The sequence below is a fragment of the Alternaria incomplexa genome (assembly GCF_024043165.1).
Source record: "Alternaria incomplexa strain BMP 0042 chromosome Unknown scaffold_12, whole genome shotgun sequence".
NCBI classification, from domain to species: Eukaryota; Fungi; Ascomycota; class Dothideomycetes; order Pleosporales; family Pleosporaceae; genus Alternaria; species Alternaria incomplexa.
The window spans coordinates 1,373,951-1,401,386 of NW_026249861.1; the positions used below are offsets into that span (position 1 = coordinate 1,373,951).

Below are 27,436 nucleotides of genomic sequence, written 5' to 3' on the forward strand. Positions count from 1 at the left end.
ATCCCATACTGCTTTACACAGGAGTGGGATCGCCACAATATCCGCCACATCACTGAGAGTGGTATGGCAAAATGGGTCGAGTAAGCAAAGGCGCATCTATAACGAGATATGATGAGTGTCTAATTGACCGCTCTAGGTATCTTGGCGGCGCTGCGGGTAAAGACTCCGGCCACGCTATCAGCTTCAAAGAGCGCTTGACTAGCGATGGAAAGCCAATGTACTGTGCGCCCGTCAAGAAATACCGAGATGGCTGGAACGCAGGTATACCTCATGACACTGTGGCCATCGAATTCACCGACGGCGCTGGCTGGGGCGCCGCTGTGGGCCTGACGCAAAACGGAAAGCCCTGGCAGAATCTGGTTCGCCTCGCCGATGGCTTTACGCTCGGTGGTGTCCTACACGAGCTTGGTCACGTATTGGGTAAGACATCGCCAGCGACCGCAGACGTCGATACTAACAATCATAAGGCATGGCGCATGAACACAACCGCAACGACCGCGAAAAATACATCAAAGTACAATACAAGCAGCTTGCCGACTGGGAAGACGTAAGTGGCTACCGCCCTCACTGACACATACCGCATACTAACATCACCAACCCAGTGCTGGCACCGTGCCCGTCAAGCGGAAGGCGACCGCATCACCGAAGACGGTCTCTGCCTATCCATGTACCGCGCTCTGAAGTACCAATGCACCTGCGTCGCCTTCATCAAGAACTTTGTCGAGCCCGGCTGGCCCATCCAAGCTGCCTCTGGCTACGACCTCGCGAGCGTCATGCACTATCCTAGCCGCAACGGCTATGCAAAGCCAGATTGCAATGACAATGGTGTGGACTGTCCCATTCAGGCCTACCTCGACTCGAACGACCATGGCGAGGGACTTGGGCTACTGGAACGCGCCACGAAGCCGAGCGAGATGGATATCATTTGGGTTAAGCAGAATTACCCTTGGAATGTGGATGCTTGAGTGTTGAGCGTAAGATCGTTTACCCTTCGACGCGTTTAGAGGTTGATAGGATGGTGCGTAATGGCTAGAACGGCTGTCGCACCAAAGCCTCTCCACTGGGGGTTAGACTAATGTGCTTGACGGACATAATACACTACCGATCGCGAAAGCGCCCTTTGCCCAGGAGTGACTTTTAGTCATTTTGCATCGTTTGGTCAGAGCATGCAATGACCGTTCCTTCGTCTGTGAATGCGGCGTGCACATTACCGGACGGTCGCTCGTCAGAGTGCACCCATCAGTCAGCTTGCAGAGCCGCATCGAGGCTGTGCACCTGCCAACCCTCAACAAGACGACCGCAGCCTACAGCAACCGTTCACTCGGGCCTCTCCCGTGTCGCAAGGATATCAGTGGCTTGCGCAGCCACATGAAAAAGTTTTTCACTGCGTTTGTGTTTCAAAATCTGTCCGGTGCTCTGTCGCGCTGACCGGTCATGCAGCAACCTCTTCTGAAGACAAGGATTGCTGCATATATGGAGTGCAGAACGCATAGATTCGAGCTGACAGACATCCAGCGAATAGGAGAGAGAAACGTGCGAACGATGCAGCGATCGAGTGGATTTGTCGGTGTTCCTGGAGCTGTCGAGTGTAAACGGTCAGCAGGGACCGGATGGTATTACACATCAAAGCCTGCGACGGGTAGGCTTTGACCATCGTGAATGCGCCGGCTTTCTAGGGGGCACGGAGCGAATGAAAGCAAGAAACGTGCAAGAAATGGAGGGAGCTGCATACCTGTGTTTTGTCTTGGACCAGAGCTTCCTCGCGCCTGCTGCCGCCTGGACCATAGTCGCATCGCAATTTGGACACCGGACATATGACGACCCTGGGTTGATATTGCCGTACATGCGACAACTTTACGATGATACAACAATGGCTGCACCTTCTCAATATGTGATGCAGGGAAAAGAGAAGGCTTGGTCAGTTCTTGCTGAGAAATTCTCGCACAAGCCCGCCCGACTACACAAGTAGCCAATGGACGGTCATATGTCTCTGCTCATGCCCATGGAGGTGGTTTCAAGGTTACCGTTCCAACTCGCTTGATAAGCGATTGATAGGATTATGCATACTCCCGAGCGCATTGCCCAAGCGTCGACATGAATGACAAACACTCGTAATACCATCGCATATTACTGGCACGCTGAAGGTCGGAAAGGTTTCGGTCGAGTAGCATTACCAATGTTGAAGGCATTCGCATGCCGTAACACGACGCGTACCCAGCTGTTGGCTTTTGGGGGCCGCATGCGAATGCGACAGCGTGAAGTCACGTCGCAACCATTTGGCCCGTGTCATCGAATAGGCTTTTTGACATCCCAAGAGTTCCCCCGGTTCGGCCTGGGCCCACTGCTACTCCAGGAACGCTGTGGCACATCTTACACCGATCAGCAAACTCTGTTCCTCTTATGGTCTGGCTTGTGGCTAGTGCGGTGAGCCTTACATCCTGCGCTACTCGCGCCCAGCATCTACGTGTACCTCGTTCGATGAGGCGGCATGGGAAATCACCCGTCGATCGGGACGACTGCCTTTTGTCTCTGGTATCCTGACTCGGCTGCGCGTGCAGCTTGGATACGATGACCAAGAAAGACCCAGAAAGCTGCAAAATGATGAGGTTACACGGTCAGAGTACAAGAAAAAAGAAAGTAGGAGCATGGGGTGCTTGAGCAAGTGGCCCCTGCTGTCAGTCAGCCATCCCTGGGCGTTGCTTGTCCCTACTGAGGTGTGTACGTGCTGTCAAATTCACTCACCACGCTTGGCGCGCTTGCGTGAACCCAACTCCTGGCTTGAAGTCGCGCAAAGCGAGATGGTAAGACGCTGTGATAGCGATAGGGGCGGATGAAGCAGACTTCGTTGGCCGGCCCTGACTAGTGACGCTGTCAGACGCACGCTGAGAGCCTCGAGTCGCTGGCCCAGCGGCAAGCGCGGGGCTGGAGCTCTCCCCCAGGGCCCACGCGTTCTCTGCTCGACGACCCGTTAACGTACGTGCGATGCACGCCAAAGGAGTCGCGACGCGCAGCAGCCGACGATGTCAAGATTCAGCCCCCCGATCTCGTGCGTTTCTCCTGCAGCGCCCGGCCGGTGAAGTTTTGAAACGGGCTGCCAGACGGTCGCAACACGCGGCTCGGCAACATCACCACGCCCGACCCTCGCCCATGCCTATCAGGAGTCGCAACCCTCTCGCTTCTGCCAAACTACCCAGTCCCCGTGCAGGGCTCACAGCCGTCGCAGCTGAGATGAGTTCCCCTTTGTAGCAATTATGACGCTTTTGCCGGTGGTTAGCTTGGCGAACCTACCCCAGGACGACGTCTTGGCTCTTGTTGGCTGCTCGATCGGGAAAGGGCATATGCCTTGGTCGTGAGGCTTCAACGTGGTCGTGAGGACGGCCGCTGTGACAGTCATAAGTGTGCCATGGACGCGTATGCGCAATACCCTTTTGCTCATTCTGCGGATATACTGACTTGCTCACTTGCCAACCTCGTTCCCACCTTGCACATCAATACTATATAGTCGCCTTGTACATCGAATCCTCTCTCGACAGCTATTTCACCTTGGTACTCTATCTCAAGAAGAGACTACATAAACTCGGACACTCAACACATTCTCACTCAGACATCGTTCGTTAATCCACCTCACTACACACTCGACTACCACCCAACTTCTTGACCTTGACGCCCAACCGCATCCAAACTCCAAAACCCATACGAGATACTCGCCAACGTGGACCATGTCTCGCAACAGTAAGTCAGCTTACCGTCCCGTCCACACCTCCGACATCTTTCCTTCTCCGACACCACCGGCACGCTGCGCCCCAGCTCAGCCCACCATACCCCTTCTGGTCTAGCGTACCGACACATCCGCACCAACTCCTGATGGCATTCCCAACTTTCTCGATCTCTCAGCTGACCCACCCGTTCCCAGCCTATCCCTACGCCGTCAAGCTCCCGTTCCGTCGCTCACTCGCTTCCGTCGGCATCCCGAACCATCGCGACGCGCTTGCCGTTTACTTCCACTGGGTGCGACAGCGTTATTATCGCGCGCAAGATGTGATGGGCGATGAGCTGGCGTCGTCTGTGAGATCGGTATTCGGTTCATATGATGCATCATCACGTATGGATGACTACGAGCTTGCGGAGCCTCGGTCGAGGGTTCAGAGCGATACTGAGAGGTTCAGGGTCGACCTTCTGAGCGTCGGTGCGGGTTTCGAAGGCGAGACCGTCGCGCTGGCATACCCTGGTGAGATCGACATGAGGGGCTGAGGGGGCACAGCCCTGGAGGCTTGAGAAGCAAAATGAGGGGCACGACGGGCGCAACGGGCACGCACATGGGCATGGCGAATCGGCGTTTTGGAAGCGCTTATACTGGCAGCGATGGGTCTTCGCATTCGGGTCACGGGTCACGGGTTACGATTTTGACGTTTTGTATAACTCTTTGACAAATATTGGATGGATAGATAAAGGATGACATGTACAGCCTCTTCGTAGTAAGCGCATTGATTACAAGCATGTCTCAGATTGTACATTTGCTTGACCTTACATCTGCTCAAGGTCAACGACTGAGACAGTACTTTCGAGTAGACTTGTAACGTGCTACGCGGTATGCGATACCTTACTGTTTAGTTGATAGCGATAGAATACGCCGTCGTAGTCATCTTCGCATTGCTTCCAGTGAACACCTCCGTACCCGCCTGCACAACCTGCAGATACAAACTACTCGTGAAACCATTGCTTCCGTAGTTCGCCAACAAGTACTGGAAGAACAGGTTCTGAATCGACACATTAGCTTCCCTATCATATCCACAAAGTAGACTCATGTAACGTACCAAGTCAGCGCTGAAGTTTGTCGCCCGACCGCCACGAGCAACAAAACTGTATACCTTGACCGAACCGTTGAGCCCGTATGCGAGGTCGAAGATCTGACCGCCAATAGTAACGGTCGCGATAGGCGTAAAAGGGTATCCGTTCGCGGACAAGGGTGATACACCGCCGTAGACACCTAGCCAGACCATGACTTCGAAGAGATTGGTTCCGCTGGCCGATGAGCCGAGGAAGGTGTCGTAAGCCACTGCGGGATAGCACCTCGGCATTAGCCTACAGACCCCAGAGACGAAGAGAGTGCACGAGAAACGGCACAAGTAACATACCATTGACTCGCAAATCGGTTCCAGTGTAACCCCACTTCCACATCGTTGGCATACTCGTATAGCTACCAATCTGCTTCTTGGTGAAGCCCGTCTCGACGTTCGTGTAGCTCTTGACTTGGTTGGGCGTCCCAGACCATGACCATGTTGTTGACCACGCTAGCCCAGCTGTGCTGCTATAGCTATCGATTTGAGAGCATTGAGAACCCGTTCCAGAGGAGAAGCCCCAGCCGTTGGTGTAGAGCGTGTAGGGGCCGGATGACTGAGATTGGTATTGACCGCACTGAGCAGCGCGGGGTAGAAGGGTAGCGGGTGCGGCGAGCGTGGTTGAGGTGAGCAAAAGAAGGGTAGCAGTAGTGAACAGCATGCTGGGCGATGTATGGAAGTTAGAGCTGTGGCGAGTTGTTGATGGATGAGGTGGATATGAAGCCGGTGCGGGTGCCTTATGTACCTTTCTAGGTGCTCTGATCGTCCATCTCTTATGGTTTCGCCTCCACATCCTACGAGCAACCACTCCTCTTCGCAACAACTTGTCACATTTGGATGCTCCGCTCTTCCGTTTACCTGTCTTCTACTAGTCATTCCGGCGTATGACCTACAAGCCGACATCGCAGACACGCGTAGATCTTTTCACGAGCCAGCAACCAACCATACTCATCAACGCTTCGCTAACTCTCGCTGAAGTCCGCAAGCCACTGAATAATCTTATGCCCACCGGATACCATCTTTCCATCGAAGAGGAAGTTCTGAAAGCCAGTGTAAGCCATAGTCATGCATGACATCAGCCGGTCCAATCATTAACGGTCAGGGTCCACCAATATAGCTCGCATGCTGCACGCGCGGGACGAACCACGATTCAAGGATCGAGACCGGACTTGGATAACCTGGTTTTGGGAACGGAAGTGCTACGAATGCGGACCGAAAGACCAATGGATGACATGCAAAGGAAGGTCGAGAAGCATGCATGCATCGGTGGCGTCAACATTGTGGGTGACTTGGAGTATTGAATTCCGGGTTGCCCTATCAGATGGTGTGCTCGAAGGAGGGGATGTCAAGAGCATACTAGCGCTGCTGAGGAATGGGTGAGGGATCGTGCTCTAGCTTCCTCTTCGACATCGTAAGCGCTGTGGAGCTAAAGTGATGACCGCGTTCTACATCCACAGCGTGCAGAAGGACGTCTGAGCTACGGATGTGATCAGCCCTCCCAAGCCCTGTGATGCGCCGATAGTCGCCACTCTCTCCGAGCGCGTGAAGCAGCATCCCCTCTACCTCATGGCTTTGGCGGTACCGCGAAGAGATCTGCGCAGTGCGGAAAGGTCTCGTGAACAAGTCCAGCCCAGCTCGAAGAAGGTAAATGGCACGCAAGTCTCGCCGAAGATACGAGGACACAAGTCGCGCATGCGCTCGAACCGAACACCATTATCTAGCTCTTTCGTATGCTGCGCCCGCCGCAGCATGTTTGCTCGCCGCACTAAACCAAGAAGGCTAAGCTCTTTCCTAAGGCTGCAACGTGGAGCTTGTTGATCCTCGGCGCGTCTAAAATCAGGGTAAAACATACCATTGCAAACAAGTTGGAGGGAGTGAGCGCTGTGTCCTTTCCTGGGCCTTACGCTGTGCGTTTTCGAGTGCTCCGTCATCTCCAACGTTGACTGGCATGTGCTAGGGCGACGATGTGAGCATTCTGAAGGAGACCAGCGTCGTATACCGAAAGCTGAATTACGACGAGGCAAGCTTAGAAGATGCCGTAGAAAGAGCCACGCAAGCATACGAGAGATTGCCCAGGCCATCGCCCACATCGTCAAGGCTGAGAAGATAAGGTGTTCGGGCGAGCCTAGAAGAGATCCTCCGAGAGATTGGAGAGATCATAGAAAGCAGTGACTTCCTGCTTCTAGACCAAACTACGGCAGAGCAGGTCCGCCCAAGCTAGAAGATGTAAGTTGCACACTTGCTGCGCCGCATCTCATGAGCTGGGCATTCCCACGGCATCACCATAGATTGCCGAGTGTGCAATTGACTTGCGTACAGCACCGATCACGGCTGAACCACTCTCTGTTGTGGATATGCCTTCGAACAACAATGTGAATCCATCTCGTGGCATAGCGTATAAGTGCCGGGCAGCCTCGTGCGGCGCTCGCCCATGAAACCAAATCTGATGGAGGGCGACTACGTTGCTTTTGCGCGTCGAATAACGCGACGAAATTGTGAGATGTCGGCGTCGGGGTGCATATCGGGTCGCAGGTTCAGCCATTGAAGTCGACGAAAGGAGGACGCGTCTCAGGTCTTGCGGAGGTGTTCCTGTCGAGGCCGCGGCTTCTCGGACGGCACGTGATCGGTCTCGCGGGCTAACCATCTAGAGGCTAGATCATGACGTAGTTTATCACCAATTCCAATCTTCTCCTATACGAAAACCAGTAACCAGCGGGAATGCACGCAACACATCATATGCATTGTGAGGGGAAATGCGATAGGTATCTGCGCTTTACACATGCTCATTGTTGATAGTTCTCCATCCATGCGCCGCGCCCCCTCCTCGGTATGCGGCAACCCCAGGTCAAATACAACCCGTCTCAGTCCTCAAAATCCCAATACGCCTTATCCAGCTCGGCTTGTATGCCCTCGATCAACCTCATTTCGTGTGGCTGGACCCGGAACAAGCGCGGTCCGCCTACACATGGGTTGGAGCATTCGCATGCAAGCGAGGTATCTAATTGTCAGTCAGTACGTATTCCACATGCCTTTATAGGGCTACTTACTGTTCGTTATGGTGGTCTGAAGACCCTGTTCGAGACTACGTATAGTGGCAGTATGGTTATTGCGCTTGTCGTTCAGTAGCCCCGTCCAGTAATTCCGGGTAGAATCTTTGATGCAACCGCTCATTGTATACTTGATTCCTTTTGTATTCCTGAGAGCGACAAGACCATTCCAGGCGGTGATAAAAAATATGTCAATCCACTTCTTTTGGCATGGATGAAGCGGTTTCCAAGGGCAGTTGGCAAGCTCATGTTCAGGACCAATGAAGCGAAAATCGATGATATCGAGGTTTCCTAACCCAGCCATAGAAATGACATTGATTGGAACAACGCCCCTCTGAAGCGGCTGTCCAAGTTGAGGACAAATGCCCCCGAATGCCAAGAACTCAGTTGCAGACATCTCGAGTTGAAGCCTCTTCAGGAAGTTATCAGGCGTTACTATTCGCCTGAGTTGGCGCCAGATCTTTTCAGGTGACGCGGCGGGCCCAATGCCATCACCACGCGTACGGATTGTTGTGAATCGCTTCACCGTGTCGCGATTGGCGACTTGGGTGGCCTCATCCTTTACCTGGCGACTGACGCGCATGATCTCCATATTAGGACGCTGTATGTTGGGATCTCGATTGCGCCCTACGCGCTCGGGATTATCGTACGACAGGCCGTATCCTAGCACAAGCTTCTCCGCGCCACGAAGCTGTGTAACGACATCCGGAACGATGACTGGCCCGATGACGTGTAGGTAGATGGCTTCGCGCATCTCCAGAGGTAAGTCCAGCAGCCGGAAAGCTTGCCCTGTACCTTCCCACCACAAGCGCTGCTCCTCGTACTGCGCTTCCGGGAGCCTCATCGCCAACATGTCGTCTTCGGCAGTGCAGTACGTATCGCGGATCCATGCAGCTGCGTTGCGCTTGGTTTTCCTGATCCTGCCAAACTCGGTGATGATCATGTCTTCAGCAACACATTTCGCGGATGGGGTATCGATCGCAACGGTACGGGTGTAGCCGTCCGACCTCAGCGGCTCGGTGAAGGTATACCAGTCACTATGGACACTTGTATCGTGCCGAGCGATAGCACGTACTGCTTCGATATCTTCGGCATTGGCCTGAGATACTACCAGTAGCTCATGTTGATGCTTGTGGCAGTGGCTGTGCTGTGACAAGAACGAGAAGTTGGTCCTGCGCTCTTCTTGTATGAACTCGTGGAGAGCGGCGATGAGGTCGGAAGGCTGCGGTTCAGGTGTCATGACTTCACTCCCGTGTTGCCTCTTCGGCCCAACGCCGTCATTCCAAGCAGACTCGTCGTCGCTATCGCGTTGTCTTTTCGGCATGGTATCCTCGCTTGCGTGTGTGAGATTGGGCCCAAGGCGAAGTGTAGAGAGCGTAGATCTTAAGTCCTCCATAGTAATGCTGGTTGCGACTGTGGCCGTGAGTGAAATGACTGTTGCGTATTCCGGAGGTGAGCGGTTCCTAGGTATACGTACCAAAGTTTATCACCTGAGCAGGTGCGCAGCAGCACGTCTGGGCTGCGTCATCCGCGGCACTAGTCTCTATTTGTACTAGTGCGCAAACACTACCGTGAAAGCCCTGGAGTGAAGACATAAAGGAGTGCTGTTTGTATAGTGGATTAAGATGAATATATAAGCAAGTGGGTATCATCAAAAAGGTGTCCAAGTCTGGTATAGCCCTCTACCAGTTTCAAAAAGGTCGTAAAATAAGTGATTTGTATAGTGGAGTGAAAGGAAAAACGCGCGCATCATTCTTCTCGGTGATTCTCTACTTGTGATGTCTTCTGTAGATAGTGTCTTTCCCACTGATCTACTCCGCACATTATTAGCCTGGGTAAACAAGATATCGGCGCCGCCTCGGGCAGGGAAAGGAAAGTCTTGAGGTGCCTTGCTGTATACATCAGTCTATGATCCAAAGATCGACCATATTTGAAGGCAATGTAGACTTCTGGGAGGTAGATGTTCAGTGTTTTTCCAGTGTGGGGTGGCGCGGCGCAGGTGGAGCGGATCCATTTCCGGATAGCATCGATGAGATGCAAACACTGTGGACATGAGAAAAGATGATTGAATATGTGAAATTTGATTTGACATCGCTATGCTGATGCTAGACTCATAAGTCGTAATAAGCGAAGCGCCTATACAAGGGCTTCTTGGTATATATACATGTTCCCGTCACCCAACTATGCGTAGGACTGAGCAGAGCACGTGAAGGGACTTCGTACAGCGCCGGAGTTGTACTGTGTGATGATATCCTCAACAGAGGCGTAGGTACCGGCACCAAGAACAACAAGTCCAATGACGAAGACAATGGAGTTAAGGATGCTCAAGCTGATGTTCTTGGCGTTTGCATTCCACTTACCCTCCTTGACGAGCTGGAACCAGAAGAGGGCGGGCCAGTAGAATGTGAATCCGGAGATGAAGAGGGAGGAGATGAGACCGAGGAGGGCGTTGAAGAAGGGAATGGCCTCGGCGATGATCCAGCCGATGACGGTGACAACGGTGATGAGACCGACCCAGACACCCCAGCCCTTGACGTCCTTGACGAAGCGGATGGGCGAGGTGGGGAAGATGCGGTCCATGATGTAGCGGCAGACGACGGTGCCGTTGATGGATCCGGAGATGAAGATGACGGGTAGTGCGATACCGAAGGCGATGCGGGAGACGGTGTTACCGGCGGAGAGAAGAGCGGGCGACTTGACCTCCTGGCCAACGAAAGCGTAGATGAGAGCACCGGTCATGGTGTAGATGAAGATCTCGATCAGACCGAGGGCCCAGATGGACTTGACGTAGTCCTTGGGGGTGTGCATCTCCGACATGAAAGAGAATTGGCAGACGGCGAAGGAGTAGGCGAAGATGATGTTGGTGGTCGCCAGGAAAGCTTCATAGAACGAAGTACCGGGTTGGGGCCACGCAGACCAGTTGACCGCGCTCAATCCGCCAGGGGCATCGTGCGCTTGAATACCAGTTGCGATGATGGTGAGCAAGATGGCGGCGATGATACTAATAAAGTCGATGTAGCCCAGGAAAGCGAAGTCGTGGAACGTGGGTGGCAGAGCAAGAACCAGCAAGATGATCATGGATACTACACCCCATACGAGCGCGCATGTGGTGTAGTTTCCGATGATGTTGATAAAGGCGATTGTTCCGGTAAGCGCGTGCGACCCAACCAGCAAGATGAGGAAGAGTGCGAACATGACACCAGTGAGTTCCTTTCCGAATTTACCCCAGATGATTTCGACGGCATCCGAGTAGTGGTTGACATGCGGGTAGCGCATCTTGACCTGACCGACAACGTAGGATGTGTAGATTGCGACGAGTCCAAGACCGACGCACATGATGACACCGGGAACCATTCCGAGGGTTGCGAACGCGCTAGGAATACTGAGAGAACCTAGCGCAATAGCTTCGACAATCAGGCAGACTGTGAGTTGCTTCCAGCCGAGGCGGTGGAACTTTTCCGATCCCTCCTGGACGGTGGCAGTCTTGTCGACGGGCATCATGAGCTCGGGGTCGCTCTTCTTGCCCTCAGATGAAAGGTCGTCCAGACGGTAGGTCGGCGGTGCAGCAGCGTAGTGCCGCGCGGGAACGCCAGTGTTGACGCCGTTGGAGGCGTATTGTGGCTCAGGGTTGCCCGTCGTGAGCCCGTGGGCGTGCGGTACTTCCTGCATCTTAGAAAATGCAAATATGAGTTTTTCCAAAATAACGGTGGGGTGGAGTCGTGGTCAAGTCGGAAGCTGGAGGGCACTCGCGACTTTTTGGTGTTTGGCGCCTGCTGACGAGCTAGTTTGCCCGGTACCCCAAAAGTAGCAGTAGAAGTGTAGGTCACAGGTCCAGTCGTCGGAATCGGGAAGACGGCGGCGCGTGATATCGACTGTCTGTGACGTACCGTGGGACCGGTGAGAAGGTAGTGTGAGTTAGCAGCGGCACGCAGGAATAACCGTTTTCCAGGCCAGCGGCTGCTCTTGTTTCTTATATCAACACGTCTTATCTCTCCGCATGTTCTGCATGTGTAATAGAATGTTCCAAGCGGCCTTCCCCCGCGCGCTCCCAGCATGCTGGGCGACCGATGTTGACCGAAAGCTGGCTATCGAGGGCCTTAGCGAACTTCGGTCTATTGCTCGCATCGTACCAGAGCTTGGTGCGTGCAGCCAGAAGCGTTGCCCTTTAGTGGCGTCGTTAATGACGCGGTCCACATGGTGCGTCGCAGTTGACGTAAAATTTTCTCTTTTTTACGTGTTTGAGTGGTGAGTTTGGGGACGTGCTTGATGTGACATCGCCTGGATCCGTGCTAGGTGACATCAGAGCGAACCATGCATGCGGTTCTGGAGATAAGAGAGCTGCGGTGCTCACGCGACAACCTGTAAGCTGGGGATAAGCGTCTGCACTGGGTGGTGACGACGACAGAGGCGTCGCGTAGGGCTGGTTTGGCTGCATGGGGGCGGCGACAAGCCTTTAGGGCCGCGCCATCCCGGGCCTCGGCGGGGCTTGATAGATTAACCGAACAGGTACCGGGGCGCAAAACTCTGACTAAGGCTGCTCCGATGCGTCCCGTCAACTACACCCAGCGCGGTAATGCACGACGCGCCCCTCGGTGATTTGGTCTGGCCGCACTGCAGCTTGGCTGCTCGAAGGGTCATAGCAGGCGCGGCGTGACCGTGGCTTATCTTTGATCCAGGGTTTTGTGGAGTGCATTGCCGAACTTTGCGCCGCCCAATGATATGGGGGGTGAATGTGATTGCTTGGACACGGCTACCGTCTACCCCAGGATCCCAAAAGCCTCAGGGGGCACCGGGCACCGTGGGATGTTGCGCCATCATGGCGCGCTTGCCGAACAGCCGTGGTACTCCAGATTAGGAGCGAAGGGAGAATCCGTCGATCAAAGGGCGCATATGTACTCGGGCAAGTTACTACAGTAAACACATCGGGTATTGGCTATTCGTGGACCCTCCGGCTCTTGGACAACGGACGGAACGGCATGCCACAGCCGTTGTCGGAAGCTACCTGAGGCCGCGGCCTTTGTACACTACTACTCAACTACGCCGCCGTCTTGAGAAACTCATCCACTACATGCGGGTCCTTCTCGACTTCTTGGGCACCTCTGCTTCGCCTGCTTTCCCAAGTCTCACCCACGTGGGCGTCTTCCGCCGTCGATTCAGGTGTGAAGGTAAACACGCGATGTTCACCTATAGGAAAGTTAGCTCATACTGCAGACTAAATATAGAGATGTACCGACAATTCTTCCACGCTGTGCCCACCATGGGGTCTTCGACTTCCCAGTCCTCGGTGAGGAAGTGTGCAAATGCGCCATGAGTGACGACCAGGACCTGTTCCATTAGCAAACCGCTGTTAAGAGGAAACTAACGGCAGCTTTACCTGCGCTTCGGGCCTTTGGTACAGCCAGTTCCTCAGATCAGAAGCGCGCTTCGAGATGGCGCGCTTCTCGTATGCCCAATAGTCTTCCTGCGAGGCGTTAGTAAGCATGCATGCTGATGTCAAACCGGGAGATCGACTAACCTTGGAGTTCCAGCCCGCTGTCACCGCTGATGCATCAACTTTGCTGATGTCAAAATCGAGCTCACCCTCTGCGAACAGCTTCGGTAGGAATGCGTGGACGTCATCTGCTGTATCTGCAATTCCGACATCACATCCAATATTGCTGACTTCTTGCAAGGCTGGCAACAGCACGAACGGCACCTCTTTCCGCGCGAGCACAGGGCCAAAACTCAGTGACGCAGTTTGAATCGTTCGTCGTAGCGGCGACGCAAATACTATGTCTATTTCCTCATGATATTTGAACGCCGAGCTAAGCGTGCGACATTGTTCTTTGCCTTTTTCTGTCAGCACAGCATCGCGAATGCTGTAATTGCGCTGCGGCCAGTTAGTCTTATTGGATCCGAGGTTCTTCTTTATGATATGGGACATACGGTCGCGTTGTGTTCTCCTTGCGCATGGCGCACGATATGGATCTTGGGAGACATCGTGGTGTTGGTTGAGAGTTGCTGAATCTGCATTCTACGCTCGATGGTGGGGCTTGCCGAAGGAGCCACTAAAGTGCTATCGTGCAGTGGCGAATCTGAGATTGAAGCGTGAAAACTTGGTCTCACTGAAGCTCCTCAGATGCTTTCTGTGTTCAGTTCCAGCAGTGATATTGAATTTGGGTCTTGTCTTCTGCTGCGCAATAGCTCTGCGTTGTGTTCGTACTTGAATCCAAAGATACTTCGAGTCTGACACGGAAGGTTAGCCGAGACAGCCAGCGCTAACCATTCCTGGAAATGCATCTCGCAAGCAGCTTCTACATTGGAAGAACAGGTGTAGGACCGTGAATCCTTCGTCGGTAGTGAATATCCAGAACTGAAACCGAGTAAGGCCTCCAGGCTAAACAGTTGACATGTTCGACACGTTGCCGATGATGCAACCGGCTAGTCCAGCTCTGCGGTCAGCCCCTGGCTTACTCCATGTCTCTTGCCATCACCAGCTCTTTCTCTCTTATCGTGTTATCGCAGCGCATGCGTATTACCGGAAGTGACTTTTCGGGAGTCATGAATACCTATTGATGAGTGAATGGTGCCCATACATGTAAGAGACTGGTTGGAGAGCGTGGAGCACGATCAAATAAAACTGCCGCAGCAAATGGGTCGAACATGTAGAGAACAAATCCGTTCGTGTTGAACTGCTGCCATTGGTATGCGCGATGTGCGCCGCTACTACTGACAAGCACGCGCGTGATGGATGGTGTTGAGTGTTGGAAGTGAGCTGTATTATTCGGAAGGAGCGATGACACTCGAGCTTTAGTTAGCGACTTTCCACGACCGATGTGCCACCATGCCTCTAGGCCATCGCGACGTACTCTTTAAGCTGGTCTCAACCACTAAAATGCATTCTCGAGGCGATGCAATTGATGCGACATTCAAGTACAACGCGTAAACCTTGTTCGCGACGGTCGTCCTTGCACCTGCCGCGACACTGAATACTCGCGACGGTGCGACGCGAACGCCGGTCTCCAAGCAAGCTTCGCGCATCCCGCATCGACTGCGATCATTGCCAAAGCCCAACCGGGGCTCCAGAATGTCACTTGTCAAAGCAGCGCAACTTTGGACAGAATAGGGCTCATTCGCACGCGCCCGCTTTTGTGTTGATACGTCATGTTCGGAACGCGTTGTACCTGGGCATCGTGAGTTCCTTCCCGATCGCGCGAGCCAATGCACGTTTTCGGGCAAGCTGGGGCATCGGATCCGCAAAAGACCCCGCAGCACTAGCGCAAGCAGTCTCATCTACCATCCGGGAAGCCTCACCATTATCCTGGACATCATTGAGAGCTTTACGACTTTTGATCACTATTCGTTCAATATGGCAAGCAGCGAGCCTACAGTACTTATCATAGGCGCTGGTACCTTTGGCGCGTCTACTGCCTATCATTTGGGCAAACAATACAAAGATCCATCTCGGATTACCATCGTCGACCAATGGGATAGCAATACATCCCTAAAACAAAAGCAAGCGGCAGCCATCGACACTAATCGCATTATCCGCACCGACTACGAGTCACATCTTTACTGCAATCTCGCCAATGAAGCTATTCATTTTTGGTTCTGGAGCATAGCAGTACAAGGTCATTTCCACAAGACCGGTTGGGTCGTGCTAGACAAAAAGAATGGTACTTTTGGCGATGCGATAAGGAAGACGTTTGTTGAGAGAGGAGGTGACTACACGCGCGATCTAGAACCACAAGAGCTGGACAAGTACGCTGTAACGAAAGGCATCAAGAGTGAAGAATATGGAAAGGGCTATTTCAATCGTGAAGCGGGCTGGTGCGACGCAGAAAAAGCAACGCAAAGCTTCACGAAGGTTGCACTAGAGCTTGGGGTCAAGAGGGTGACTGGAGACGTGCAGGAGTTATTATTGAGCGCCGACCAACGTAGTCTAGCTGGTGTAAAGCTGAGAGATGGTCAAGTTTTGAAAGCCGACAAGATCGTGTTGGCAGCAGGAGCATGGACCAGCTCTCTGATGTCGCCGATCGAAGATGCTCTGAAGATCCAGGAGCAAGACCGTATCGAGCGCCAAATCACCGCTGTAGGACGCGTCTCTGCATACTATACACTGAACGAACAAAACACACAGAGCATGATCGACGAAACAGTACCTGTGATTGTCATTGGTGGAGAGGTCGACATTATCCCGCCCTCGCAGCCAAACCGAACGCTTAAGATTAATGACATCAAAACTGAAGTCATCAACACGGTTACCACCCCTTCTGGCCATAAAATTACTATGCCATCTCGAAGGAACCAGAACGACGTCCCTGAGAGACTGAAGCGTGAAAGCGCGCAGATCATGCACAACGCCATGCCGGAATGGACTCGCAGCAAAAAACCAGACCGATGGCGAATTTGCTACGACGCTGTTACACCAACCGAAGACTGGCTGATGTGTCGACACCCTCATGAAAGGCTCGCCAACTTGTACCTCGCCGTTGGTGGTAGCTTTCATTCGTACAAGTAGGTTACTTTACCCTTCATTTCACGGACGCAATGCTAATCATCCCCTCAGATTCCTCCCTGTCGCCGGCGCATACATGTGCAACGTACTAAGCGGCAAGGGCAACGGTGAGGAGAAAGACACTGCCTGGAAGTGGAAGAGCGCCGAAGAACTGTCATGTCGCAAGGGTAAGGAGTTTGGTGAAAGTCCAAGAGATTGCGATAAGAAAGAGTTGAGTGAATATGAGGAGGGAGCAGCATCAAAGTTATGATCGTTAAGAAGCATTCACAATCAGGTTTTCTCAGCATCACACGCCGCAAACCGACTGATGTTTCATGAATTCCACGCTAAATGATCTTATTCATTCGCCATCATTAACGACAGCGAGTGAGTCCTTGATCTCTTAGTCTCTTGGTATCTTCCGTCCATACCAGGGTCGTGTTGTTCTGGTATCACTCGCGGTGGCCGTGAGTGGCTCGCCATATTTGCCATGTCTCGACCGCCCGCTTGCTTCACTCGGGCTCCATTTGCCTTCGAAGGACAAGCAACTGCAAATGGAATATTGATACAATGAAGCTTGGGTTGCTTCCATGCGAATCGCTCGCAGCCTTTCTTATTGACCTTAGTGAAAGGAGAATGAACGTCGTCTTAGTGGCGCAATTAGGTATAGAGCCCCCACGGCGCATATATACGCAGCTACACTAGCATGGAAGTCTTCACACTGTCACTCAACAGCAGCGCAGTTACCCAACCTGCGGGTACGCAGGCTACGTAAGCATTTCTCAATAAGCCACCGTCGCCTTCGATATATTTTCGTGGCAATGTCTCCCACCGACCCTGCTGCCCATAGCAATGACGCTCGTCCCGAAGAGAGAGCCATCACCAAGCCCGGTAAAGAGACGTGCGGAGTTGTGCTCCCAACCGATGACGATGTCACTGTCGACGAAGAGCTCGTCGAGGATCAAGAAATGGAAGACAGCTACGTATTCGTCGAAGCTGACTACCATTCCTACACCGACGTCGAATCTTCTGTCACCGAAGGCTCGAGTTCGGAGTGCGGGCTGTCCGAGCGTGAAGAGGAGGGTGATGTAGACTGCAAGAACGAAGCCGATAAAATGGAAGAGCAGAATGGTGGTGTCAGGAAGGGATTTGTCAAAGGAATGACGGAGAAGAAGACTTCCGGTCCTGAACGTGATGGCGGCAAGAATGATGGAATAGATTTGCCAGATATTGTGAAGGTAAGTCAAAGTTCGACAACCAAGCATCAAGTTACTGATGAGAATAGACTATGGTGTCGCTATTCCTACGCTCGATCAACGGAACTGGTTTTGCAGGATTGAGCAGAGAATCGTTGCAGAGAAAGCCCGGCATGCGAGACGAATAGCAGATAAATGAGTTCAGGAGAAATGGGAGGCATGGGAGAGGCGTAGTCTAGCGTGCATTGTTTCTCGCTGGCTCCCTACAGTGACGAGCACGGACGTAGGCACAGCTTAACGTCATGGTCCAGAAGGGTAGTTCACGCAAGAGAAAGCTCAATCATATACTGCATATCGCATCATCTTGGCATTGAATCGCGCCTCATGCACTGACCTACTTTCTGTCATGTACCAAAGTGATGGCTGGCCTGGAGAGAGAACACTGGGCTCTCTACCACCCGTAGTAACTCAACCCTGCTAATACATACAGAGTTTACAGTCTTCTCATCACGAGGGTGACCATCATGCCGCGCCCAGAAAAACCTCACATGAACGACGACAACAGCCAAGAAGACTTCACCCAACTCGTCGACGGAAAGAAAGTCGTCGCCCTACCCAACGATACTCCGCTGAGGCATCCTGATGGCAGCTACGTGTTCGTTCGTGACGAGACTGCTAAAACCAACGAAGTAAGCATACAAGCGCCCTTCAAAGCTCAATCATGCATACTAACGCTTCCGTGTAGGACAAAAGCGCACAAGACATCATCGCCTACTACGCCAAAATCCTCGCCATCGAAACAAAATCCAGGCCCCATCCCAGCTTAACATCGAATGCAATCATTGATGGACTCGACACCCTACGCATCTGCTCCGAGATCTTCTCCGATAATCCTACTAGGCCTTCTTTTGTCGCGGAATACTTGCATATGCTAGAGCCGCAACACCAGCTCAGTCTCTCTATCGTTCTTTCCATTATTCTCGATACAGACGACTGGATGAATCTCGAGCGTGAGCTTGTTAGAGACGAGGAGTTCGAAATCTCGGTAGTAATTTGGGCGCTGAAGCTTGGGCCTGAGGGGCTAATGCTGGGGAGGGTGGAGGGGAAAAGCGAGATGCAGATTTTGTTGGCGGCGGAGGAGGCGTGGATTGTGGTGAATGAGGGTAAAGTGGAGTATGAAGAGAAGAAGATGTAGTTGAGGCGGGTTGCTGCGGAGGTGACGATGTGGGGGAGGGGCGCGGCGGGGATGTTTGCTAAGAAGGGTCGGACTGAAGACGACGACTGAAGGGTAAATGGGACTTCCAGGCCAGGGCATACATGTGCTTCCTGGCACTGGTCATGTTAGATGTTTGGTCTTGATGTTTGCCTCGGTCGAGTAAGCGTGTAGGATCAAGTTTTACCTTTGTTTGAAGGTCAGCTTGCGTACAAATAGTTGCTATAGCTTGCAGCCAACAAGGATATTACCAAGCATATATTCTTCGAGTACGCTTGATGGCGTTCTTCCGCTGAAGCCTGAATGTCTGTACAAATGAGTCCCTGATCTGGTCATTTGCGCATTGCGAGAGAGTGCGATGCAGACATTCACCGCACCCTTCTCCTTCTGGAAGAAAGCTCTCAGTCCATGGACCTCTTCCAGACCCACTTGTTGAATGACACTCCCGAGCTGAATTCTCCTCCTCTTGTGCTATATAGATTGTCAGACTCACAACTTCGCTGATTTGAAACCCACCACAACTTCTTTATAAAGTATAGTACCCGACAATTCACACTCGCGACGAACATGCCTGCTTCCAAGATTGCAGAGACTGCCGATAGTGTCAGTAACAAGAGCCCCATAAATATTGCCGACGACATTGAAGACACGGACGAGTTCGTCCTCGTATCCCCTGGCGACTACCCAGAGACATCCGCACCATCCTCTACTGCTGCAAAAGATGTCTGGACCGAGATCATCAAGATCACCCGGACTGAAGGCAGTCTCTTCGAGAAGGTCAGGACTGCTCTTCTTGGAAATTGAAGCCTTCCAACTGACATGATACAGGGCGAAAAGCACGTCACCGCCGTCGAGACCTGCCGGTACCACCTCCGCCCCTCCGAGTGCCGTAAGACCTGCAACAGCACATTTAAGTGCGATACTTGCCTCTCACTAATCGCCGGTCTTGGGACTCTTGCCAACTGCGCCTGGGAGTGGTCCAACGACAGCAAGCCGTTCCAAGACAACATCAGCAACATCATGCATTGTCTGCACTGCCTCCCGTTTCATTTCCAGGAAGGTCTCTACAGCGTCATCGAAGCTGTAATGGACCACGAAGAGAACTGGCCGACGGCGGATCGAGAGAACTGCGAACTGTGGGGGTTTAAGATCTCTGCTGCTTTGTGGTTACTACGCCTAGGTGTTCATGGTCTGGCTTGGGCGCTGGCGGAGGGCAAGGAGTGGCGTCTTGTGCTGGCCGAGACGGAGCGATCGTGGTATGAGGGACTTGTTGTTGCTGACGAGTACGAGGAGGCCATCGAGGAGACTCAAAGTTTCACTAACGCTTTCCGCAAGTGGGGTGCGAGCGTTGATGCTGAGCGGCGCGCTCAGTCTTCGGCTTAGTTCGAGATGTGGCGGTGACCATACTACAGACAATGAGCGATCTTTGTTCACATTATCATACAAGCTGCGACTACTAGCTTTCAAGTAGAAAACAATGCTGCGCAATTAGAATAACTTTCCATGAGACTTCAAGACGATGCACAATGACATTGGATGGACTGGGTGATGTGACAAAATGTTGGATGTTTGATCATGGTGTATCTTGATCCACTACGCACCTATGATACCGTCTACTCCTTCACCTTGATGACAACCTTTCCAAAGTGACCTCCGCTGAAAAGGTACTTGATCGCTTGATCCGCCTCTTCGAACTTCCAAATACGGTCGACCACTGGCTTAATCTTCTTCTCTTCGTAGAACTTGAGCATTCTCTCGAGCTCAGTCCTAGGACCGTTCACAATGCCCTTGAGTGTGACATTCCTCTTCAGGCACAGCAAGTTCGTGTTTGTCCTGTCGCCAGCCTCATCTTGCTTGCCGGATAGGTAGCCAATGCAGGATATCAGACCACCAAAGCGTACGCACTCGAATGACTTGCGGAGCGTTTGCGCACCGCCGACTTCGATGATGATGTCAGCGCCTTCGTCGGAGGTAGCAGAAAGGACTGCGTTCTCCCAGTCGGGAGTGTTGCGGTAGTTGATGGTTGTCTTTGCGCCAAGCTTGGATGCGCGCTGGAGCTTCTCATTGGAGGAAGATGTGACGATGGCATCTGCGCCTGCTGCGGATGCAATCTGGGCTGCAGAGATGCTTACACCGCCAGTACCCTGGCAAAGGACCTTTTCGCCCGGTCCGATGATCTCGCCATTTGGTCGCATACAATTCAAGCTCATCCAGGCGGTTACAGCTGCGATTGGCAAGCAAGCCGCTTCGTCATCGGATAGATAATCTGGAATCTTGACAACGCCATACGTGGGAAAGACACGGTATTGCGTCAACACTCCAGGCGCAGGTCCGCCTAAGCCACCCGCAATGTCTGAGGCCTTGATTTGACCGCTGAGATGTTTCGGCGCAAATGTACTGATGACCCGGTCGCCTTCCTTAAGCTGGAAAGCTGGGTTCTTGTAGGGGTCGGAAGTGTTGTTGGAGACTGGGCCAACCGCAACAACTACACCGCACATGTCGCTGCATGGGACAATAGCGGGGGGATGTTCTACGGACTTGTGGTGGTTGTAGAGGCCCATGGCGACTGTCCACGTATTTAGCGTTGTTCAAATGGCCGTCTGGACCCTGCCACAAAAGTAGGTGTGACCACATCCCACTGTACGTACCTTCGGTATCCCTGTAGTTCAGACTCACGGAATGGACTTCAACCAACACCTCGTCTTCGCCAGGAGCCGGGCAATCCGCCTCGCCCATCCTGAGCTTATCGAGCCCGTCCTGGCCCGTGAGCCATTGCTTGATCTTTTGTGGAGGCGTCATCTCGAGATCTCGAACTGAAAGTTGAAACAGAGTCGAAAGCTTTTGGGTTGCCAAATCTAAGGTTCACAGTTGACGTAGATGTCGTGTTCTTAACGTCCTTGGTTTTGCGCTGGGAAAACAGTCCAGAAATTTCGCTCAGCCAGTCTCGGCGGTCTTGGGAGAAGGGTGGGGTGGGCATCCCGGGCAGTATCGTCTACTTAAGGCCTGGATTTGCTATGTAAGCTGCAAGAAATGCAGATGGTGGATCTCGAGCAGCGGGCAGAAAACCGCCGAAAGGTGTGGGGATGGGCATTATTTCTATGTGTCGTTGCGATGACGATAGGGTGCTCACGGCTGGTCATCGAGGTGTTCGTGAGGAGCGACACCGCATTGGCCGTCTTCGCCCGATGAGCCGAGGTAGGCAGGGTGTTGTCGGAAAGCGCGAGCCGATGCCAGCCTACAACACCAAGACATTTCTCACGAGATTCAGGAGCGCATGGAAGAGGCCACCGACAACTTCAATCTTCAATTCTTGCACATCGCGCACGGTGCTGTCTGCTAGGGTGAAACCTGGATCTTGCCAGATGATGCAGCATCCCTGATGACGCGCTACGATCGATCGACCCCGGAAAGCGGGAAGTCTCAGGGGTACCGTCTGGAACAAGGCCATGACGATGCTGGTGACCACTACATCGGAAAATAACATGCGATCGGGGAAAATGACATGCGATCGTTCCGGAACGTCTTATTTTATTATTGTATTGAAACTGCGCACGGCTCGTGGGGTTCAGGTACGATATTGGAGCTGCCACGCGACTTAGCGCGTGTGGGATGGGAAGAGAGCATGACGACATGCGATACTGTGATATAAACGCGACGCGACCCTCTGGAGAGAAGCCAGCATCTCATCCACTGCAACACATCGCATCAACATCCTCAACCTCTTCGACGTCTTCGCTCCTTTAACAACATGAGGCCCCAACTACTCTACTCTGCGAGCCAGGAGGCCGTCCCTCCGCCACTCCAGAACTTCTTGAGCCCCGATTTTGCGCCAGCCCTCACTGTGATGGAGCAGTTTGAAGCGGACCTTTTGCGCATGGACGAAGAGCATCTCCAGCATCGCGAGCGAGCTACACCCGAAGTCCCATCCCCATTTCCTGACGACGGACTACCAAGCGACTCAACTCTATTCGGCAGAGTGAGGACATTGTACCGACGCTTCTCCAGTTTCTCCCAACGCAGCAGCAGCCGTGCGAGCGACGCCAGTCTCTGAAAACAAAACATGATATCGTCATGCAGGTACAAGCGTTCGCATAGTCGCACGCACTAGTCGCTGTCCCCATCGACCCGGGCCGCTTTTCAAAGCCATGCGCTATGGCCACAATCTCATTCCCGGATCGAACAAACATCGACAGGCAGCATCAACTACACGGAATCGCATTATGAATGCGCTCAGCCCGGCAAGCCTCAACTCAAAGGCAGATGCTTAGATTGCACACCGAGCTGCCGCCAACCCGCGACCCGTGTTATGACATGGACCATTGAACCCGCCAGCCGCCGCCGCTAGTCGGCTGTCCCGTGGTGTCGATATCGATCGCGGCTCGGGAACCCGAGGCCCGCGTGCAAGAGCGGTTGGTTGAGAGAAAGGTCAATGACGTTGACACAGTCGATCTGTCTCGTCACGATTGACATACCTGCTTCAATGCAGACACTCTCCTTATTGGCTATCAAGGAGTGATAGTCGAGTGTCGGGCTGGTCCTGATACATCCCGCTCTGCTCTTGTGTGCAGCATGGGCCTGGCTAGTCGCCACGCCATTAGGAGAGTTCAACATGGCCTGAAGTGGAATCTGAGAACTTTGAATTGGGATGATGATTTCTATTAGTGTACGCACCGTTTAGGATGCATCAATGTTGATTGGATGCGTTCAGTGTTATAATGTCTAATTACCATTCCAATTTCAATCTAGTCGGCATCTTTTGATACCTCTTGGTACGCTGTCGCAATCAGTTTACCGTTCACTATGAATTCCGCGACGCAAGATCGATTACCGTTCTAGTTGAATGCTATAATCCGCTGCTCGAGTGAGCGTATTGCGCCTTTCGGCCCATGAAGACGTGATGATCGTGACGTGCTATGTGAGCGCATCGGCATCAGGTAACTCCGCCGATCGCTGTGAGCGTCCAGTAGTAATCAGGTTCGGTGGAATAGTGGTGAACGCAATGTACGCAAAGCCCGAAAAATACTCAATCAGTGTGAAGGCTTTTACTACACCTCAACATCAAAGTGATTGAACTAGCTGAGGCTCGCAGCAGTCGTGATCGTGAGTTAGCTGTCATTACGTATGCCAAGGCGCTAGGACAATCTTATCGATTGGCAAACCTCCCGACGTCCCGTCCCCTTTCCTGTCCACCGCTTTCTCTGTCGCCACATTTGCCGACTACAGCTTTCTCATTTAGACCAAGCCGTTCAATCGCGTGCGTTGCTACGAAATAGACAATCAAAAATCTGTGGTTATGCAAAGTTCCTCCATTTTCACACTTTCACGTTTTTCCAAGCTGCCATCACCCGACCTTATGTCCTGCACGGCAGCAGCATATACACTTCCGTTATCGTACGGCCATTTGCGTGCCTTACTAACTCTTCATTCATACATCAGTCCTGAGCCAAAGGTATGGCGCCGCGCATCAATGCTTCGCTGCGAGACGTAGGTAAAGTTCGAGGATGGTCACTTGCGTGAGGAAGCAGAAAGCGAGATCACAGGATCCACGAGCCAAGTTTTTGCGATATAGTTCATTGATCCACACAATAAATCTACTGCCCGGCTTCAATACTCTTAACGATAAACCGAACCGACTGGTTGTGGTACATCGAAAGCCCCACGTCGCGGGAGATGTGCGCAGCATTCACCTCGTGCAACAGCGGAGCGCGACCATTCTCTCGCGTTGCCTTAGCAATGCGGTATCGCAGGCACCGCCAAGCATTGAGCTTTCACATGGTCACGTCGCTATGTGGCATTGTGCGTCAGGCACTCTCAGGTCAGTCACATGTACTTGGTTGAGAAGGTTTCTTGCGCGCAAATTACGTGGACACTATCCGCATAGTGAAGAGAAGCGACCGAGATGACCACATCATTCGAAAGACGTCGATAGAAGGGCCTAGTTGAGTGCGCGCGAGGACAAATTGTCGTACCTTTCTACCTTTGTCCGCCTGGGACATTGTCGGGTGGGCTTGCTTACACTGTTGCTGGCTTTGTTGATCCGCGCACAACTTTCGTTCACTTTCAAAGGACACCAAACGCGCAAGATGTATTTCTACACTGTGCGATCTAGATGTCAAAGCGCCCTCCTCACGCCCCAGAACGACCTTTCACGCGTAGCCTTACAATGGCCGCGCCCCGTCCTCCTACTTATTGCGCCCCGTCTCCCACTGCGATTATGTCTTCCCAATCCAGACGCGCGTCAACTCTCTACCATTGCGCCATTCCCACCCCGCAAAGCAAGGTTTTCGCTCCCTCCTCTGCCACCCGACTCAACAACTCTACACGCGACCCCATCCAATTGCTCTTGGAACCTATCTGTGCTTTCGATACAACTACTCCACCACCTGGCTCGATCCAACACACCGATACGCAACTGACTCATCCCGACATGTCAAAGCAGCCCGCCGGCTCGAAGCTCGGGCAGAGTGTGACTCCCAAAACACCGAGGAAAGCGAAGAAGGCTGTTAGTTTTGAAGCGGCGTCTACGAGTGCGAACGACGAATCCAGTGCATCTGATGCTGCCGCGCCCGTCGAAGAGCAGGAAGGAGGACCTCCAGATGAGGACGAGTCAGAATCAGAAGAGGCCGCTCCTACCCCGAAACCCAGGAAGGGCGCAAAAGCCGCTACCCCGAAGAAGCCCAGGAAGACCGCAACACCTGAAAACCCTGCCGCCACGAAGGCAAAGGCCAAGGGAAAGAAGCCGCTCGTCGGAGAAGGCTTCGATGACTACACCCATAGTATAGTCATTCCTCCTCCGGACCAATGGAGCAAGTTCTGGGGTGTAAAGCCTGTGTCAGGTGATCCTCGGCCCAGCCCTAAACAGCCTTCCGCCCGCGAGAGCATGGGTCAGACTGAGCCTCCCATGTGGGAGAATCGTGGCTTCCGATACAAGCGCGGTTCGCGCGACACAAAGCACAATTTTCAGGTTGAGCCGGACAACGTTGATCAGCTCCCTCAGGATAAGAACCAAGAAGACTTACTTGCCATTCCGCTCATGGACATGCGGTTGAAAGACAAGAACGAACCCACATCCCACAAGAGAGAGCCGGTCGTCTACTGTTATAACAGGGTACCAAAAGACTGGAACGACAAGCAAACCGTCAAGGCTCTTAACGACCGCCGTTACCAGGGTATTGATCGCGTAACCATTGATCCACCGTGGTCGGAAATCGAGCGAGAGTATCTGGCTTCCCTCATGCGGGACAATCCCGACGCATCCATTTGGGAGTTGACTGAGCTTCACAACGATCGCTTCAAGGATAAGGATTTCAGGGAAGCCACGCCTTTCGGAGAACTCTCTGATGGTCGGACAGTAGAGAGCACTCGCTACCAGTACACATCATACAAACCATGCTACGACCGTGGCGAAGACCCATTCAATGTGAGATGGCGCGGCGACCCTTCCCCTGCAGCCAAGGCACTCGAAGCGTCAGGGCGCTTGGTAGCCGCATTTGGGAAGCCAGACAAAGCTCTACTAAAGGAGTACGACAACGCCCACGATGGTAACGATGGCGACGACGAGGGCGGTAAGCCTAAGAAGCCAACCAAGAAGAAGCCGTCGAATAAAAAGAAGTCGCAGGCTGCCGTGGAGGAATCGGAAAGCGAAGATGCGCTCGGTAGCCCTCTGGTTCGCAAGCGCCGTGGTTCGGAAGACTCTGGAGACCAAGAGCGGTCTGCTAAGAAGTCGAAGACCGAGGTATTTCCTCCATATGCTGAGCAGCCCGCGCTTGACGAGGACGAAGAGGATCTCCTAGTCCTGGCCGGCGCCTACAACGATGACGATGGCGATGATTCTTCATCGGTGATATTCGAAGACGACGATGCTGAGCAAGACGAAGAGATGGGGGAGGAAGACTATGACGACGCCGAACAGCAGATGGTCTCAGCCGCGCTCGAAGAGTCCGCAGCTGAGGCTACCCAAGGTCGTCTCGTCGAACATACTGCAGTCGAGCAGACTACCATTGTTGAAGAGACCCATGCTACTCGTCAGATTGTGGTTGACGAGAACTATAGCGATGAGGAAGAGGCAGAGTAGGTGGAAGGTTCCGTGGAGACATCAAGTCGTTCAGCGCAGCAACCGCTTTCCAGATGCATGGACAGACGGTGGCCTATGGGTACTGAGTTGGCCTTTTAATTTTTATACTGTTATATAAGTGCGCATCAAATGGCGTGGTGTAATTGGGGGATTGGACGTATTGTGTAGTCGTTGATCTCCTCGTAGAGTAGTGCTAATGCGATTTTGGTTTCTGCTTGTTCCAACATTCAATAACTAACAAATGACCCGCAATCGCTGCTGTTCTGCTTGTTCCGCTTCCGTGTTTTCTTTTTTTCAGTGTTGGATGGTCGTCGCGCGAGGTACGCATCTTCTTCTAGCGCCCGCCACAACATGCTAACGGCTTCCACTCCGCGCTTCGCTGATTGGTCAGTCTTCGGACAAAATACGGGTGCGTGATGTAACGCGCAGCGCTCAACAGCTGGTTGCACTCCGCAGCTAGTGACACTCCGGAGTCGTCGACACTCCGCAACTTTGTACAAAAGGTAGGTACCTCGATCGATTGACATGCATCATCAGCCTGCCTGCAAACAACCCCCTCGAACTCAATCATCTTCATTTTCACCGTCCTGAT

General features: G+C 52.9%; 8 protein-coding genes across 8 annotated transcripts; 5 read left to right on the forward strand and 3 right to left on the reverse strand.

Moving 5' to 3' along the window:
* Nucleotides 1-71: 71 nt before the first annotated feature.
* Nucleotides 72-965, forward strand: J4E90_008331 (uncharacterized protein; the record flags this gene model as incomplete). The annotated part of the gene is made up of 2 exons (XM_051437859.1): nt 72-80; nt 603-965. The coding sequence occupies 2 exons, from the start codon at nt 72-74 to the stop codon at nt 963-965; spliced, it is 372 nt and encodes a 123-aa protein (XP_051288670.1).
* Nucleotides 966-7,877: 6,912 nt separating this feature from the next.
* On the reverse strand, nt 7,878-9,281 carry J4E90_008332 (uncharacterized protein; the record flags this gene model as incomplete). The annotated part of the gene is made up of 1 exon (XM_051437860.1): nt 7,878-9,281. The coding sequence occupies one exon, from the start codon at nt 9,279-9,281 to the stop codon at nt 7,878-7,880; it is 1,404 nt and encodes a 467-aa protein (XP_051288671.1).
* A 785-nt stretch (nt 9,282-10,066) lies between these two features.
* J4E90_008333 (uncharacterized protein) lies at nt 10,067-11,554 on the reverse strand (the record flags this gene model as incomplete). Its single annotated transcript, XM_051437861.1, has 1 exon — nt 10,067-11,554. One exon carries the CDS (start codon nt 11,552-11,554, stop codon nt 10,067-10,069), a length of 1,488 nt encoding a protein of 495 aa, XP_051288672.1.
* Nucleotides 11,555-15,233: 3,679 nt separating this feature from the next.
* On the forward strand, nt 15,234-16,632 carry J4E90_008334 (uncharacterized protein; the record flags this gene model as incomplete). The annotated part of the gene is made up of 2 exons (XM_051437862.1): nt 15,234-16,381; nt 16,434-16,632. The coding sequence occupies 2 exons, from the start codon at nt 15,234-15,236 to the stop codon at nt 16,630-16,632; spliced, it is 1,347 nt and encodes a 448-aa protein (XP_051288673.1).
* Nucleotides 16,633-17,067: 435 nt separating this feature from the next.
* Nucleotides 17,068-17,701, forward strand: J4E90_008335 (uncharacterized protein; the record flags this gene model as incomplete). The annotated part of the gene is made up of 2 exons (XM_051437863.1): nt 17,068-17,073; nt 17,105-17,701. The coding sequence occupies 2 exons, from the start codon at nt 17,068-17,070 to the stop codon at nt 17,699-17,701; spliced, it is 603 nt and encodes a 200-aa protein (XP_051288674.1).
* Nucleotides 17,702-19,790: 2,089 nt separating this feature from the next.
* J4E90_008336 (uncharacterized protein) lies at nt 19,791-20,153 on the forward strand (the record flags this gene model as incomplete). Its single annotated transcript, XM_051437864.1, has 2 exons — nt 19,791-19,797; nt 19,831-20,153. 2 exons carry the CDS (start codon nt 19,791-19,793, stop codon nt 20,151-20,153), a joined length of 330 nt encoding a protein of 109 aa, XP_051288675.1.
* A 230-nt stretch (nt 20,154-20,383) lies between these two features.
* On the reverse strand, nt 20,384-21,569 carry J4E90_008337 (uncharacterized protein; the record flags this gene model as incomplete). Its single annotated transcript, XM_051437865.1, has 2 exons — nt 20,384-21,336; nt 21,419-21,569. The coding sequence occupies 2 exons, from the start codon at nt 21,567-21,569 to the stop codon at nt 20,384-20,386; spliced, it is 1,104 nt and encodes a 367-aa protein (XP_051288676.1).
* A 3,628-nt stretch (nt 21,570-25,197) lies between these two features.
* Nucleotides 25,198-26,844, forward strand: J4E90_008338 (uncharacterized protein; the record flags this gene model as incomplete). The annotated part of the gene is made up of 1 exon (XM_051437866.1): nt 25,198-26,844. One exon carries the CDS (start codon nt 25,198-25,200, stop codon nt 26,842-26,844), a length of 1,647 nt encoding a protein of 548 aa, XP_051288677.1.
* Between the last annotated feature and the right edge of the window lie 592 nt (nt 26,845-27,436).